The 17,480-nt window shown below is 41.2% G+C and overlaps 1 protein-coding gene across 1 annotated transcript in view; it reads right to left on the reverse strand.

Moving 5' to 3' along the window:
• Chst9 (carbohydrate sulfotransferase 9) overlaps positions 1-17,480 on the reverse strand; it is a 262,610-nt gene that overhangs the window by 220,224 nt on the left and 24,906 nt on the right. The window contains exon 2 of the mRNA XM_016001595.3: positions 8,510-8,725. Within this exon, the coding sequence (XP_015857081.3) occupies positions 8,510-8,609 (100 nt within the window). The 5' untranslated portion in view covers positions 8,610-8,725. The remainder of the gene's footprint in view (positions 1-8,509; positions 8,726-17,480) is intronic.

A 17,480-nucleotide genomic window follows, 5' to 3' on the forward strand; every position in this document is an offset into this window, starting at 1 on the left:
ATACTCCCTTACTCATTGGAAAGCCCCTATGTATGTGGTTTAATCAAGCGTTTTCCTGTTATGAAGCATGGCTGTGAAACATTAGTCAATCTCAAAGGACTTGCAATGACTTGAAGGTGAGGACTCTCACTTCTGGCAAGTGAAGCAAAAGGAGGGAGCATTACTCAGCCACAGAGTGAGATTCAGGCACTTGGAGCAGGCACACAGGACACAGCACACAAGGCCATCACATTACCCAGGGCTGGGTGACTGAGAATTAATATGGAATTTGAAAGATGACATGGATGCATGGCAAAGTGAGGGCTGGCCACATTTTCACCTGAAGGCAAGGGATGGGTCAGTCACCAAGTACAAGGCCTCCTCTTCTGGAAACACGACCTCCCCTACCACGAGACACACACACACACACACACACACACACACACACACACACACACACACACACACACACACAATGATTAGGCACTGATCTAATCACCATGAACTAAATTTCAAAACAAAACAGGAAAGATCTGGGACACTTACTTTAGGATGTGTACGGACAGTGAAGCTGCGCCCTACAGGATAAGGGAAAACTCAGCCATGCAAACAGCCAAGGAAATGTGTTCTGGGAAAAGGAGCAGCGGACAGAAAAGTCCTGGCATGGCCAAGCATGGCAGTGTTCAGATGAAGGTGGCAGGGGAAAGCATCCATTTGATTTTTTAAAAGCTGGCTGCACTGAGTCAAACCAGAGGAAGCAATTTAAAAGAGTTTTTTTTTTTTTTTTTTTTTTTTTTAACAAAACCAACTTTAGTCCCTGGAAATGACGACTGATAATCAAGCCAACGCCCTTCCATGTTGACAGTGACTTTGCTGTGGTTCTGGCAAACAACGAGAAAGACATACAATTTCACAGCATCGCTATCAGGATTGGCAGTTGGCAAAAAACCATACTCTTTCATCAGAGAGACATGGGAGAACAGAACAATATGAATCTGGTCTAGAAGGAAGACTTTGGAGGCTAAAACTAAGAGAAAGAGTTTGAAAGAGGAAGCAAAATGGACTGTCCAGAGTTCACATGAAGCACAGAGACTGTGTGAAAACCGAATCAGCTTCAGAGAGAAAACATCGAGGTGATGCTCCTCTGCCTCATGCATCAGAAGGTTATCTTTTGCTTTCATACTAAAAAACATTGGAGAATTAACAAGCAACTGATGTCTGTTGAGCTTTGGGAAAGAAAATGTCTCTGTCTTGCTTTAGCTATCTTGATGTGGAATTCAGGGCTTGAATAGAACTTGATATATAGAAAATTATATCACTGTTTATAAGGAACATGGTCAATGTGTACTTGGGACCAGAGTTCTACAGACCCAGACAGTGAACATTGTTTTCTTTTGAAATAGGCTTTCACTATATAGATCACACTAGTCTTGAACTCATTATTTAGGCAAGGCCAACCTCAAACTTATGGTCCTGCTGCCTGAGCCTCCAGAGTGCTGGGAAGATTAGGTTTGTAGTCCCATTTCCCTGTTAGTGTCATGGTTAGTTTTTGTCAGCCTGATACAAACCTAGACACACTTGGGAAGAGGGACTCTTTCATCTGAAGAGCTGCCTCCACCAGACTGTCTGCCATAGTATGGTATGTCTGTGGAACATTTATGTTTTCCCATTTGATAATTGACAGGAGAGGACTCTCCATGATGGACTGCAATCTGTAAGCCTAATAAACCCTTTCCTCCCTTTTTTTCCAACAGAAAGCAAACTAAAACTGTTAGTTTGTTAGTTTACTCCCTTCTGTAATCCTGCTGGGTTGACTGATGTCCTCATACATGTTTAACATATGCTGTCATCACTCAGCCTAAATCCATTTCAGGCAAGAATTAGCTATATGAATATTTTGTAGATATTAATGATAACATATAGCAAAATAATTGATCTTGGGTTCTAATAATGCTGAGTCCTAAACTAAGTACAGATATCAATACTTTTTTGTTGTTGTTGTTTTGTTTTCTTTGAGACAAGGTTTCTCTGTGTAGTTTTGGTGCCTGTCCTGGATCTCACTCTGTAGACTAGGCTGGCCTCAAAACTCAGAGATCTGCCTGGCTCTGCTTCCCGAGTGCTGGGATTAAAGGTGTGCACCACCACCGCCCAGCTGATATCAATACTTGTTTGGTGCAAATCAAGAAAATAAGTGGTAGAAAGTTGAGAAAATATGTGTATTTAAAGATATAAAAGATAAAATCAGAGTTGGTGTCTTTACAATAGACATATTAAACAGCATCAGTAAGGAGCTAAAATGATTGGTCTTGAATAAAATGCTTAGAAGTTGTTGACAAAGGTTTTCATAATTGATGTCTTCAGAAATTTCTTCAATTTGAAAAGGTTGAAGCTAAACTTCATAGTGGAGTATTTCAGAAAAAGAAATAATGAAAGCTATCCAATGAGATTCACCTTGAGATCACCTGCTTTGAATTGAAAATATATGTGTTACCACTTCAGTACTTGATAATGAATCTTATACATGTATGCTGTGGGATGGTCTGTAAGTCAAATTACTCTGATTGGTCAATAAATAAAACACTGATTGGCCAGTGGCTAGGCAGGAAGTATAGGCGGGACTAACAGAGAGGAGAAAAGAAAGAACAGGAAGGCAGAAGGAGTCACTGCCAGCCACCATCATGACAAGCAGCATGTGAAGATATTGGTAAGCCAAGAGCCACATGGCAAGGTATAGAAATGGATTTATATAAATGGATTAATTTAAGCTATAAGAACAGTTAGCAAAAAGCCTGCCAAGGGCATACAGTTTGTAAGCAATATAAGTCTCTGTGTTTACTTGGTTGGGTCTGAGCAGCTGTGGGACTGGTGGGTGACAAAGATTTGTCCTGACTGTGGGCAAGGCAGGAAAATTCCAGCTACACTTGTATATCTCAGGCAAGTCACACACTCATACTATAAAAGGAACATAAACAAATGACAAATGTTATAACTTCTGAGAGTTATCTGGATCATCTGCTGTGGGATGTTCTGCATGCCCTGTGGGAGCCCGTTCTCAGGTTCCTCGTGGCTTTGCCCAGCAGGTCTGCATAGAGGATGATTGGGACCATGGGTCTGAGTGCAGGTGTCTGAGATGGTCTGCACTTGGCTGTGCTGGGGGATGGTCTGTATGGCAAATGTGTTGCTCTGATTGGTTAGTAAATAAAACACTGATTGGCCCATGGCTAGGCAGGAAGTATAGGCAGAACTAACAGAGAGGAGAAAAGAAAGAACAGGAAGGCAGAAGGAGCCACTGCCAGCCGCCGCCAGGACAAGTGGCATGTGAAGATGCTGGTAAGCCACAAGCCACATGGCAAGGTATAGATTTGTGGAAATGGATTAATTTAAGCTATAAGAACAGTTAGCAAGAAGCCTGCCATGGCCATACAGTTTGTAAGCAATATAAGCCTCTGTGTTTACTTGGTTGGGTCTGAGCGGCTGTGGGACTGGCAGGTGAGAGAGATTTGTCCTGACTGTGGGCAAGGCAGGAAAACTCTAGCTACAATCATCTCTTTCACAAAATGGTTTAAACATCTGAGGCTTCATTCTCTATGAAAAAGATCAGACAGACTGTGTGATAGAGGGGTCAAAGACTCAGGCAGAGTGAGGCAGCGTAGGTCAGGAGGCAAGGTCTACTAATCAACACAGTGAACTCCCAAAGGATGCTGCTGCAAACCAATGGATGCCTCGGGAGTGTGGAACTTGGTCCCTAGGAATACTGAAACAAGTCTAAGGGAACATTTGGCTAGGGTGTTGGAAAACCATCATAAATATTATTTATTCACCTCCATGGCTAGGCAGTGGAGCATCTGCCACACATTGGCTCTATGCTGTTGGAAGGGTGTGCAGGAGTAAATGAGCCAGGGTGACTGATCTGCAGAGTGATCAGAGAAAATGAAATTACAGCTGAGCTCTGAAGGTGAGGCATGGGAAGTAGGACATGGGTCCTAGTTCTGAAGCTCTGAGTGTGGAGTCAGCAAGAGGACTGGTCTGGCCGATTCACCATGCTCTTGGATTCCACAGACTAGGAAGTTCAAGTTTAAGCAGCTAAAAGCAGTGAAAAAAAAATTTTTCATACTGAAGAACCTTTAGACTCGTTCTCTTTGTCCCAACTTATGTTGTCCTGCCATGGAGGGTCCTTTTGCTTTTTGTCACAATAGATTGTCCTTGTGGACCAATCAATGTGTTGGCTGGGCACAGGGTTGCTTTTTTCCTGTACTATCTATGGGGCCAGCATCCTCTAGGAAAGGGATTTCTTTTCCTGGATCACTGTAATATCCTTGTATTCACCACATTGTTTGGTACCTGCACCTGTGAAGTCCTCAGGCCATACTGCTGAGCAAATGTATGCCTGACCTCCCCAGGGCTTGTGGAGGCTGGAGATGCAGCCAGGCAGTGATCCTGCCTGCACCCACCCTGTCACCTCCCTTCCAACTTCCACATGAGCAAACCAGTCTGGCCTGACATTGAATAGATTCTCCCAACCATTCTAGCCAGAGCCAGAACTGAGGATTTTATTTTACTTTTTAATTTTTTCTTAATCAGTTAAGGTACAAGGTTGGGCAGCATCCAGCTTCCTGAGCTGTAACTGAGTCTTAATTATACTGCTCAGAACAGGCAAGGCTGTGGATGCCCGGCGTCGTTCCACTAAGGATAACAGGCTGCAGCCATGAACTTTTGCTTGCCAGGCACCATGCTGAGTGCCTTGCAAATACTGGTTTCTCTGAGTTTCACTGAAGCTTGGGTCTCTCATCTTCCTACAAAGGCAAGGTCTCATTGGATTGGCATCTTACCTTATGGCCCCATTTGTCCTTAATTTATTCCTTCCAAAAGTTCTTCTTCTGAAGAGCATAGACTAAGTTTTCACCCACTTTATTACTAATTATGTGGAAATTGTTATCCCCATTTTACAGATGACAAAGGTGAGTCTCGGAAAGGCTAAGGAATGTGCTCAAGTCACAGCTAAAGAGAAGGGCATGAGTCAGACAGCTGAACTTTTCAAAACCTTTCTGAATGGAAAACTTGTGCTCTTAAGTGCAAAAATGTTTTAAAAACAAAACTCGTAATAATGTCAACAAAGCACACAAATGGATGTTTTTAATTAGATATTTAAAATGGGGCTGTGGGAATGGCTGAGTGGATAAAACACTAGCTGCACAAGCATGAAGATGGAGTTAAGATCCCCAGAACCTAAATAAAAAGCCAAGTGGCCGAGCATTTGGGAGGTGGAGTAGGGATGCCTTAGGCAAGCTGGCCAGCTAGACTAGCCAGATCAGGAACTCCAGGTTCAGCATGAATCTGGCCTGTGACAAAGGAGGACATCTCTGTTCAAGCTCGGGCCTTCACATGTATGCACACATGACACACATGAGCCTTCACACACACTTGTACCCACATACACGTATATGCACACACATGCACACTACACATACATACACACTTGCAAATTAACTGTTTAAAGAAAGGAAAACAAGGGTACTATAAGGCAGTCTATCATCTGATGATGAGACAAGTTTTCATTTCTCTGTCATCCAATTTCCCCTTCATTTTCAAAAGACTGTGTCTTGTGTCTTCATCATCCTCTACCAGCATGTCAGAGCATTTGAAAAGATTTAGTTTGGGATCCTAAAGTATTTTATTTCCTTAGAAAAAAGCCCAGGAAAACCAAAGGAGCATAGACATCAGTCTATAGCCTTCACTTCAAAGGCCTCAAGCCAGAGTGTGAGGAGAAGCTAGGCGTCCTCTGATACAGTTGAAGTGAGACCTAAACACCTGCTTCATCTGTGGGAGCTTGAGGAACTGCAGCCAGCTCTTCTTAGAAGGTGTGTGTGTGTGTGTGTGTGTGTGTGTGTGTGTGTGTGTGTGTGTGTGTGAGAGAGAGAGAGAGAGAGAGAGAGAGAGAGAGAGAGAGAGAGCATTAAAGTGTCCCAAAAGACAGATTTTTTAAAAGTTTTATCTTGCCATCCAAGTATGTATTTTTTTTTTTTAGGTTTGAAAAGTGATTGTCATTGAGTTTAAAATACCTGACATTCCCAGTGTTATTGAAAATGGATACCAAACTGCTGTAGTATGAGGACCTCCCACACAGGTCTTTGTGAAGATTCTAGCTTGTAGCAGAGTTCACAAATATATGCCTTCTGAGTTGCTTCATTTAATAGTATCAAGGATTTTTAAAACATTTTACTGATGCTGTTGTATTTGTTACACACACATCTAATTACTCTTTGGGACTCCTCAGAGACAGCAAGACCTGTGTATGGGTCTCGCTGAGGTAACTCATTACTTCATAATGATAGGCAACTTCCCTCACTTTGTCTGGTAAGTGGGGTAACAGGAATCTTCCCTTTCCTAAAAGTAAACAGGTGTGATCCTCACAGTGACACAACCTGGCTTTAAGTCCAGGCTTTCCCTCCATACATATACTTTGAAATGATAGCCTTTGGATAAGTGGTTCATATTCTAGAGTCTCAGTTCCTTCAGCAATCACCCATCTACTCAGATATTACAAAGACTGGAGAAAGTTTATATTAAATATGATACTTTTTAAGCTCTTAACTAAATAAGGGCTTTGGACACATGTGAGATGCATTTTATTTTTTAATTAATTAGTGTGTGTGTGTGTGTGTGTGTGTGTGTGTGTGTGTGTGTGTGTGTGTACTTGCCATAACGTGTATGTAAAGGTCAGAAAAAAACACTATAGAGTTGGTTCTCTCCTTCCTTCCATCTTTACCTGGATTCTGGGCATTGAACCCAGGTCGCCTGGCTGATACCGCAAGAATCTATACCCACTGAGCCGCTTGTAGGCTGTTGTCACATGACTTGACCGTCCCTTAGTGCATCTTGTTTCTTCCTGACAGACTAAGCCACATTTCTCTCGTACAGTAGTCTTTATGTATGAATATGTTTTCCTTTGTGTACTAGAGATTGGTGAAACTCTCCTAAAGCTGTAGGCAATCGGGATGTTTGCCAACAGCTAAGAAGGAGGTATTTCAAGTTTTCCTCCTCTGCTGCATTCCAGTCCATAGTCCCAGTCCAGTCTTGCATTGAGGACCCACCTCCGCAGGCCTCCCCATGCAAGGGAACTGACATTAGGACTTCGTTTTCAGAGAGATTAGCCTACATTCTTTATCACATGTGGCATCATTAAATATTGTAAGTACTTATGCAAAATTATTCAGTAATATTGTATCTCACAGTCGTAGTTTGTACACATCAGGGAATTAAGAATACATGTTAGGAATATAACATAGAAAACAATTATAGACAACCTTTTTAACATAGGCCACTGTACAAATTAAACAGATCCAAATTGTTGGCAAAGGTAAACCAAGGAAGGTATTTAAAAATGGAAATCACTTTTAAACTTGTCACACTGGTGACTCCTCGATCTTTTCAAAGTTGTTTAGCAAATACTTCAAGGGTCTTTTAAATAGACTATCTTTAAGTAGGTCACAACTGGAAACAATTAAGAAATCACTATGCTTCTACTTTATTTTTCTTAATAGTCATAAACCAAAGTCTGTTTCTCCCAAAAGAAAACAGTGAATTTCATTAACAGCCAAATGTATACATTCCTGAGAGGTTCTCTGACATTTCCCTTAATACTATGATTTTAATTATAAATATAACCGTTTTAACAGTCACTGAACACCTTCTAGGTACAGGCATTTTAACCTGAATGAAGAATATAAAAGATGAACTTAGTGGTGGTCAGGAAAACATGGCCTATGGACCAAATCTGCCTAGCATCTCTTTTGTAAAGTGTTATTGAAACATGAGTTCATCTATTGTTCACTCAGTATCAGTGGTCACTTTTGTCCTATATTGTCAGTGTTGAGTAGTTATGATAGAAATATTATGGCCTGCCAAGTCAAAAACATCTTGCTACTAGTACTTAAGTTGTTTCACTGGGCATGGTAGCTCATGACTTTAATTCCAGCACTCAGGAGGCAAAGGTTGGCAGATCTCTGTGAGTTTGAGGCCAGTCTGGTCTACAGAGTGAATTCTAGGACAGGCAGGGCTGTTACACAGAGATACCCCATCTCAGAAAAAAAAAATTGTTTCAGCCTCCACTTAACAGCAAATTTATGAAGAATTTTCATGTTGATGTTGAGAATCAACATAAAAAAATTAGGAATTAAAAAAGATTCCCGTATATTTTGCTCCTGTTTAGGCTTGGTGCAGATTGGTGGGCAGATCAAAGAGAGAATATGTTTTATACTTCTATAGGTAGTTTGCAAAAAAGACATTGATGCTGTGCTGATGGGACCAGGATGCTCCCCTTTGATACGACACAAACTGCAGGGTAAGCCCAACCAAAGGGCACTGCAGTGTAAAGTATTTAAAATATTTACTCCTTTTGAGATCTGGGCCTTTGAGTTGTCGATGTTGGAACCTTTCTGGCTTATCATATATCTGTCACCAGCACAACTTACTTGATACCGAGGGGCCATTGTGGTTATCATTTAGGGAAAACATAGGGTCTCCATGTTACCTGTGGGCTGTTCTTCAATCCAGACTTGCAGATACATGAAGAGCAGAAGCCCTGCTGCCCCAAACAGCAGGACAGAAAGGAAGACTTGTTTGGGGTTCATGACCACTTCAGATGGCTGTGTTTCTCTTCATGTCCGAATGCCAAGGCTACATGGCTTATTTCTCCATGGAGTTCCAATCTTTTCTTGATCTCTTGGGGCCCATTCCTCAAAGTAACCTAGAATTCCAAACAATTCACATTGTACATGTCTGGATTTGTATTCAAATATGGCCAAAAAAAGCATGCATATGAACAGCACTGAAGTCTCAAATACGTGGTAACTCACTGAAAGAGAAGCCCTGCAGTAAATACTCCCGGGAAGGAACTTGGTGTCCTATCTGTGGAATACTGTATACTCTTATCCTACCCATACTAAAGCACAGAATAACATTTAATCAAGTGAACAGTTAAGCTGTTTCATGTTGTAAAGAGTCAAGTGAAGGTTTGAGTTACTTCAACATGATCGTAAGGAGAAGAAGGGAAACAAGATGGATTACAAAAGAACGGAGAATGAGGTTTAGGACTGTCTTGTAGGATGTGGGAAAACCCTTCATATCTTTAGTACCAAGGACAGCAAGATGCTCAAACTACCTGGGGAAAAAGGATGTAGTATCCTCCTGAAACCATGCACCTCCTCTGGTGTTCTTTAATGAGTCTCTAGGCTATTTGCCCTTCCCCCAACATGTGTAAATGTTATGTGAAGGTCTGTAGCACTCGACCCTCAAGGAAATTATGCACGGGAAAGGGTTTCAGGTTCAGTTCTGATGCCGTTATTTGTTTTTGAATATTTTCCTATGTAGTTGGCTGGATCTGTAGATGAAGTATGCACATGTTCAGTACAGATACCTGTTTTGGCCAAATATTTTCAATCACACATTTGATGAATGCATAGATTAGGAGAACTGACTGTATATAAAATTCAAAACTGGAAAGTTTAATCTAGCATTTCCCATTTAGGTGAAATAACAGATTTATAAAATTTAAATGGGGAATTTAAAATCTCCATGGGGCATAAAAAATACAAAAGGCTTGGGTCTGAAAATCCCCTCCCATAAGAATGTAATTACTGAAATCTATTAGAAAGCATAAAAATCCACCTTGGCAATAAAAGATTGCTTAAATATAAAACAAAAGAAAACCAATCTAAATCAGCCTTTTCTTTGAATAAACTTATTTAATTTAGTCTTAATTTTCTTCTATGTCACACCCATTTCTGAGAATCTAATGGAAATATGACCATTCTCCTTAGAAAAATATAAACACTCATAAGAGCCTGCATCAGATGCTGGTGTTTGTGTGACTTTCTTGAAATTCATGTGAGGATCATGTCTCCCACTGAACCATACCAAGCAGCATGGGGCCTCCCCTGGTTAACAGCCTGGCAAATGGGGTCACTGCCAGGACTGTGTCTATGACATGCAGAGAGCCTTGTTGGCCACACACCACATTTCCTCTCTGGAAGAGTTGCATAAATATTTCTTCAATATGAAGACATTGTACAACTGCTGTGTCTATAACTGATTTCTTATCCCAAAGATGACTCAAAATCTTTGAGGAGAGTCTTTGAGGGAGCATACTGATGTATCTTAGTGAAAGGCTGTATTGGTTCGCTTTTTTGTTGATGGGATAAAACACCCCAATGAAAAGTGACTTGGGGAGGGAAGCATTTGTTTCATCCTACATTTGACAGTCTGATATTGATGGGAGCCAGGATAGGAGCTCAAGGAGGACTCTGGGGGCGGGGGATGAAGAAGCTACTGCTGAGGAATGCTGCTTCCTGGCTTGCTTTCCTCTGTGGCTCACTCACCTTGCATTCTCTCCCCCACTGTTTTGCATTTTTTGTTAAAATATCATCACATCGTTTCCCCATTCCCATTACTTAGTCCAGTTTCCCCCATGTCCCTCAAAGTCCTGGCTTCTTTTTCTTTGTCATTATTACATATTTATATGCATAAATATTTAAATATAGCCTGCTGAGCCCATTTACCCTTTTAGTCATTTGGACGTGTGCCTTTCAATCCTGTTGCAGTCACAAATTTGTGGGGTAAATTCCTGCATTCCTTTTCCTTGGCAACACAGAGACACATTAACTGGCACCTTCCTAGTACCCTGTTGTCAGCCCCTGAAGCTACCTTTCTAGTTTCTAGTATGTTAGCTCAATGGAATCATCAGTATTTTGCTGTTTTGGTTAAAGGTATATTCATTTTTATTTTATATGTTCAAGTGTTTGTCTACATGTACATCTGAGCATCATGTACATGTCTGGTGCACACAGAGGCCAGAAGAAGGCTTAGGTTACCTGGAATTTGGAGTTAAAGACAATTGTTTGCCTCAACGTGCATGCTGGGAACCAAACCCAGGTCCTTTGCAAGAATAGCAAGCGCTACTTACCTCTGAACCATCTCTCCAGCCTCAATACAGAACTCTCTCTCTTTTCCTTCCTTCCTTCCTTCCTTCCTTCCTTCCTTCCTTCCTTCCTTCCTTCCTTCCTTCCTTCCTTCCTTCCTCCCTCCCTCCCTCCCTCCCTCCCTCCCTCCCTCCCTCCCTCCCTCCCTCCGTCCCTCCCTCCCTCTTCCCTCCCTTCTCTTTCTTTCTCTCTCTCTTTCATGATAGGTTTGTGTCACTTAGCACAATGCTTCCAAGGTTTGTTGAGATTGTAGTTTGTGCCAAAGTTTCCTTCTAGTTTAAAGACAAATAGCATTTTATAATTGTGTTACCACAACTTATTTACCCACACATACATCTATCCATGGAATGGACACTTGGGTGGTGTCCACCGCATGGCTACTGTGAATAACACTGCTGTGAACAGGATGCACATGTATCCTGTTCAGAGCCTCCTTCCAGCACTAGCCACACTACTTCTCAGCACATGTCCAGAAATTCCACTTCTGGGTCACATGATAATACTGGTGTAAGCTTTGAGGAAGCCACTGCAGCTGTTCCACTTTTTGTTCCTACTAGCAATGTGCTAGTTTAAGTTTGCTTTTTTGGTTTAGCTTTTTGTTTTGTTTTTAATTTTTTCTTTTCTTTTTTTGGTTGTTTGAAAGAGGGTTTCTCTATGTAGCTTTGTGCCTTTCCTGGAACTCACTCTGCAGACCAGGCTGGCCTCGAACTCACAGAGATCTGCCTGCCTCTGCCTCCCGAGTGCTGGGATTAAGGGTGTGCACCACCGCCTGGCAACTTTTATTTTCTTAATGAGTAAGGATTTTGAGCATTTGTGTGTGCTTCTTGACCATTTGTATGAAGAAATATCTATAAAAATTCTGTCCATTTTATTTTGTTTCAAAGACTCCTCCTCTTCACCAACCACTTGCATTCTGACACACCCCAGGACCACCTGCCCTGGACTGGAACCACCAACGGTGGTCTGGGCCCTCTTACATCAACCACTAATCGAGAAAATGCCATACAGACACACCCACAGGCCAATCTGATGGAGGCAAGTCCTCAAGTGGCGTTCTTTCTTCCCAGGTAACCCTAGCCTGTGTCAAGTTAAAAGTTAAAAGCTGCTATGAGTAAGTGCAGGGCCAGTTAAATGATAGTGTTTAGGTATTTTTGCTCTTTCCTTCTAATAGTATTTTGTTATGTAGCCCAGGCTAGCTTCAAACTCTGGTTTCTCCTGTGTCTACCTTCCAAGTACTGAGATTAGAGCTGGGTATCACCACATGCAGCTTAGTTAGCCATCCTTAGGAAACCAGTGTTCACACAGCACTTGGCTTCGGAGATAGTATGAAGTCAGAGTTTGTGGGGAATGTATAAAGTATTTAGAATGATCATTTCATTAGAAAAAACTACAACCCAATACTCAAAAGCATTGATGCACAAGCAGAAAAAATATCATCACAAGCACTCATTTTCTTTACATTTTAATTGTAATGTGGAGGGGGCCAAAATGAAACAGCCACAGTTGTTAGCATCTCAGGTCACTTATTCAAATCAGCTTTTCTCAGTCCCCTAAGGAGGTGGCAACTCTTAGTGATTTTGTCAGAGCTTGGGGGGATTTTCAGTGTTTTGATCATGCCTGGAAAGCAGGTTTTAAAGATGCTGAAAATCTGCTGATTTTGAGGGTGATCTTTTGCACCTATATTGAATGAAAAACAAATACCTATGGGTGTTTCGGCCATCTGCAGCAAAGAACAACTCCCCAGGGAAGCTATGAAAGAAGCTAGCTTTCTCGTCCTTTGATAACTGCAGTTAGACAATGAACTGACATATTTCCTGGGTAAATAAGAAGATTGAGATGGGAGGAAAACTGTGGAACAAAATCTAGGACTAACAAAGAAATAGTTGTTTACAAGAAGAAACAGACTTTTACAATCTGTCTACATAATTAAAACTTATCTCAGAAGAGGAAAGATAGAAGAAAACTTAGAAATCACAGTGGTGGCACAAACCTACGGGATGGGGGGGTGTGCCAGCCCACAGAAGCACTCCTTGGGGGTTTGCAGAGGGAAATTATTACCTACCATGCTGGAAATAGATTAAGAATTTGCCCTGATTTTTTTCCGGAGGTGTTGCTATCGTCTCTCATATCCTCCTGGGTGAGGGAGGAGGCAGAAGAGCCATAATTGTTATTATGGCAGATGTGGGGAGGATGGTGTGATTAAAGCCACGAGGCAGAAAGGCAATCTGGTGTGAAACGGAGAGATCCGTTTGTTTTTCCTCCATCTCAGTCCATTAACCCAACGTTGGCACGAGGAAACGGCTCTCATTAAACACAGGTGAGGTGGGAAGAGCAACTGTTTTGCTTTAAGCCAACTCGAAGGTCAGTCGAGATGGGAACATGCACCTATTTGGAGATCATATATCTACCTCCAAGCCTGCGGGGGAACAGTGTCGTCTGTTGGAAAGTGACATTACAGAGAGTTGTACTGGTTTATGTGCGTGCACACAGTGATATTCCCACAGCTTAAAGTTTCCTGGGCTCTGCACAGCCCCTTCTATTTCCACTCATGGACACAATACCTTCAATTCAATTATACTTATCTACTTGTTGCTTTGAACTCAACTCGGAGGAGAGATAACAGGAAAAAAGCTATGGCTATATTTTACAGTGTGTTAGTAAATCCATAGTTCTAACTTGAGTGGTGACATGAGGAATGTTATAGTTTTCATGTCTATCACTTGTAGTTTTCTTAGACCATTGACATTTCCACAATTATGAAAAGAAGTGCATATATAATCACTTCATGCTGTTATGTTCCCAATACATGAAGCTTATTCTTTTAAAACATGGAGGCCATCAACAAAAGTATTATGTAACTTAAAAATAGTAAAAAACATTATTAATTAGAGGTGATTTATATATAAGAAAATTAGAAGGTGCTAAGCTTAGCAGAAGTTCATGATTTTAGCAAGAGAGCAGTGGTATTTGGGCAAAGTTAGTGTTAGGACTAAATTATACAGGCAGTATGGTGTAAAAGGAACCCAGAACACAGGTGCTTTTCTCCCAATCTAACCTACGGTTAGAACCCAGCAGGCATGTCTCCTCATCTTTTCCATGATGGCTGGATCATTCCTTTCTTTCCCGTCCCCTGTGTAAGCAGACACCACCAATGAAGGACCACATCCATTAACTCCCCACCCTTCGCATTGTCTGTGCTGCCCACACATCTTGGCTCTGTCTCTGCAGAACCAGTGCCCTCGCTCCCCCTCCATCTTCTCCAGATTCCTGCCAAGGGTGACTCCACCAACCCATCCTTAACCTACGTACTCAGAGACTCCTTCCTCTGCGCCTCCTCCAGAGTTGCCTGTTATCCCTAGACAGGCTTCCAGTTAGACATTCAGGTCTGTATCTCAGACCCAGATGCCCTGAAGGTAGAAATGATGTTGCAAGGCAGAGCTTATAAAAAGATTACATTTTTAAAATTTTCTACCTTGTGTTTTGTTACTGTTTTGATTTTTACCCTTCTGCCTGCCATTTGAGTTTCTTGTTCATATCTCCTCCCTACTTTTCTAATTTTGTTTGTTTGTTTGTTTGTGGTCCTGGGGATTGAACCTGGGACTTGGCACACTGGAGACAGGCATTCTTTTACTGAGTCCCACCTCCAGCAACTTCTATTTCCACACTGGTTTGTGTGTTTTTATAAGCTTTTTGGCTAGTAATTACTTGTTTATATTGGCATAACAAAACCTTTCTGTTTGTAACTCTTTCTGCCTTGCATATAGAGCTGAGCTTAACTATTGTTAGGTTGGGTTCTTGACCAAGGGTGAGATTGGCACCATGGAAGAACAGAGCCCAGAGATAGCTGGGTTCTAGTTTCTGGTCTGTTTCGTCTCCCTCCTTCCCTAAACCTTGCACATTGGGACCCCACAGCTCCAGGGCAAACTGATATTAGTGATTAGTGCCACTAGTTGCTTCTTCAATCACCTTCTTCTTCTTTCTCCTCCTCCTCCTCTTCCTCCTCCTCCTCCTCTTCTTCCTCCTCCTCCTCTTCTTCTTCTTCTTCTTCTCCTTCTCCCTCTTCCTCCTCCTCCTCTTCCTCCTTCTCCTCCTCCTCCTGCTCCTCCTCCTCCTCCTCCTCCTCCTCCTCCTCCTCCTCCTCCTCCTCCTCCTCTTCTTCTTCTTCTTCTTCTTCTTCTTCTTCTTCTTCTTCTTCTTCTCCTTCCTTTTCTTCTTCCTCTTCCTCTTCTTCTTAATCTTCATCTTCATTTTGAGGTAGCTGGGTACTTCCCTCCAGCTAACACCACACAGGCAATGAAGTCCCAGGTCTGTCAGCAGCTTCCACACTTATAGCCTAAAAGGCCCATGCTTTCTGTCTATTCATAGATGTTTATTTGCTTCTGGTCCTGGTTTTGAGTCTGATTATACCCTCATGCTTTCTCCTTTCCAAATTCCATTTATCATTGTTTTGTTATGGGACTAGTCTAGGAGAGTGAAACATAAGCACACACCCCTCTTTGCCAGAAATCTTCATGACATTTTTCGGTTCTAATTTACTTTATAAAATCAGGGTGACAGCATCTATTATGTGTATCACATAACATTAGAAAATACTAAGTAAACAGAATGTGATGGTGTTTCAGAAAAGTATACAACCAGCATGAAGCTTACCCTAAGACATTTTAGTAACGTTGCTTAAGGTTTTTCATTTGGTGAGCATGGTAAATGTGCTAAAACAAACAAAACAAAAAACATTGTGGAAGTCTATTGCTGCTAACAGCCATATTGAGGTTAAGCTGTGTATATGTTTCTAATAATATTCAGTTCATTGTGGACAGTTTATAATTAAGGGGACAGAAATTGAAATCATGGTAATTGAATAGATCCTCGTGTTGATAAACAAAACCAGCAAATATTGAATGGATAACTTACTTAAATGAAGAATGTGACCTTAATGTACATTTTTAGATGAGATTGGGTGTAGTTTGTGTTGATACCACAGCAGGCTTAATTTACTATTAAAAACAATCTTTTATACATATCTAGGGATTGAACCCACATACTCCTACACACTAAGCATGTATGCCACTTAGTGATACTCCCTTTCATTTATTAATTTATTATTTATTCCCTTATTGAGCATCTTAGAAGCTGAATAATGCTGTATTGGTCCATTTTTCTAACATGAAATTCTGTAAGCATTTCTACATTTTCACTAAATCCTTTCTCCCTTGACAGTGTTACTTTAAAATAGCTAGAGGTCCCAAAAGTAGTAGAACCCTATGTGCTCTGTCTCCAGCTTCTCCAATGACTACATCTAACATATGCATAGCATCATTACCAAAATGGAGAAGGTAGGAGTGTTACTTTTGGCAGTTCCCCAAAGAGGTCCATCCTGTATTTACTGAAGCTGGTAAACACACTAATTCCATGGTAATAAATAATTTTGATCACAAAATGAATGTGAGTTGCCAATCAGATGACCTTAAATAAAAGATCCTTCTTGGTGGCCTGGTTGAACTCCATCTCATCGAAAATATCCTGAACAGTGGAAGAGGGAAAAAGAGGAGGCAGGCTCAGTCAGGCCCTGAGAGAAGGACTAGATGGACCTGTGTTAACACTGGAAATAGAAGCAGGGAACTGTTGGCCCTAGATGCAGAAAATACAAAGAAACAAACTGGACAGGAAATGGTCCAGCTGACACCTTGGTTTTAGCCTGCTTCTGACTTCTACAGAACTGTATGATTTGTGTTTTTTCAAGGCACTGGATTTATTATAATTTTTGTGGTGGAAATAACAACAAAACTAGCTGAGTACAATACCATTAAAATACCAGTTTGAAAGAAGTCAGATGGTAAGATTGCGATGGATGGGTGGAATGGCACTGAGAGTTTTCAAGTATTTTTCAGATGGTTTCTCGAGTTTTGTGTTTTATGGCTTATTGTGTGAGTGCTCAAACATTCAGTGTGTTCCGTCCTCCATTCCCTCACTAGACACTAATTTGTAGGTGTTTCTTTATTCATATTGTTCCTGTGATTTCCCATACAATTTATTTAACAGGTTCCTTCTACTTTTAGCTGTGGTAATTAAGATTTAATTATATAAAGTCTTTAACAAGACAAGGCTTTGCCTTTATATTCTTTGTTTTAGAGGGAAAAGTTTTGAATTCTTACATTCTATTATTTAATATAGAGGTTTTACTTTTTTTTTTTTTTTTTTTTTTTTTTTTTTTTTTTTTTTTTTGGTTTTTCGAGACAGGGTTTCTCTGTGTAGCTTTGCGCCTTTCCTGGAGCTCACTCTGTAGCCCAGGCTGGCCTCGAACTCACAGAGATCCGCCTGGCTCTGCCTCCCGAGTGCTGGGATTAAAGGCGTGCGCCACCAACGCCCGGCTGAGGTTTTACTTTTTAAGCAATAATATAACCTTTCTTTAAAGACTCTGTAAGGCTAAATCCAAATGCCCTTGGAAGCATTTGTTTGTATTAGATGAGGCGAAACACTCAAAGGGGTTATTGCTAAATGAACCATTCATTCTGTATTTCAATTTTA

This window comes from Peromyscus maniculatus, chromosome 19 (genome assembly GCF_049852395.1).
Source record: "Peromyscus maniculatus bairdii isolate BWxNUB_F1_BW_parent chromosome 19, HU_Pman_BW_mat_3.1, whole genome shotgun sequence".
In the NCBI taxonomy this organism is placed as follows: Eukaryota; Metazoa; Chordata; class Mammalia; order Rodentia; family Cricetidae; genus Peromyscus; species Peromyscus maniculatus.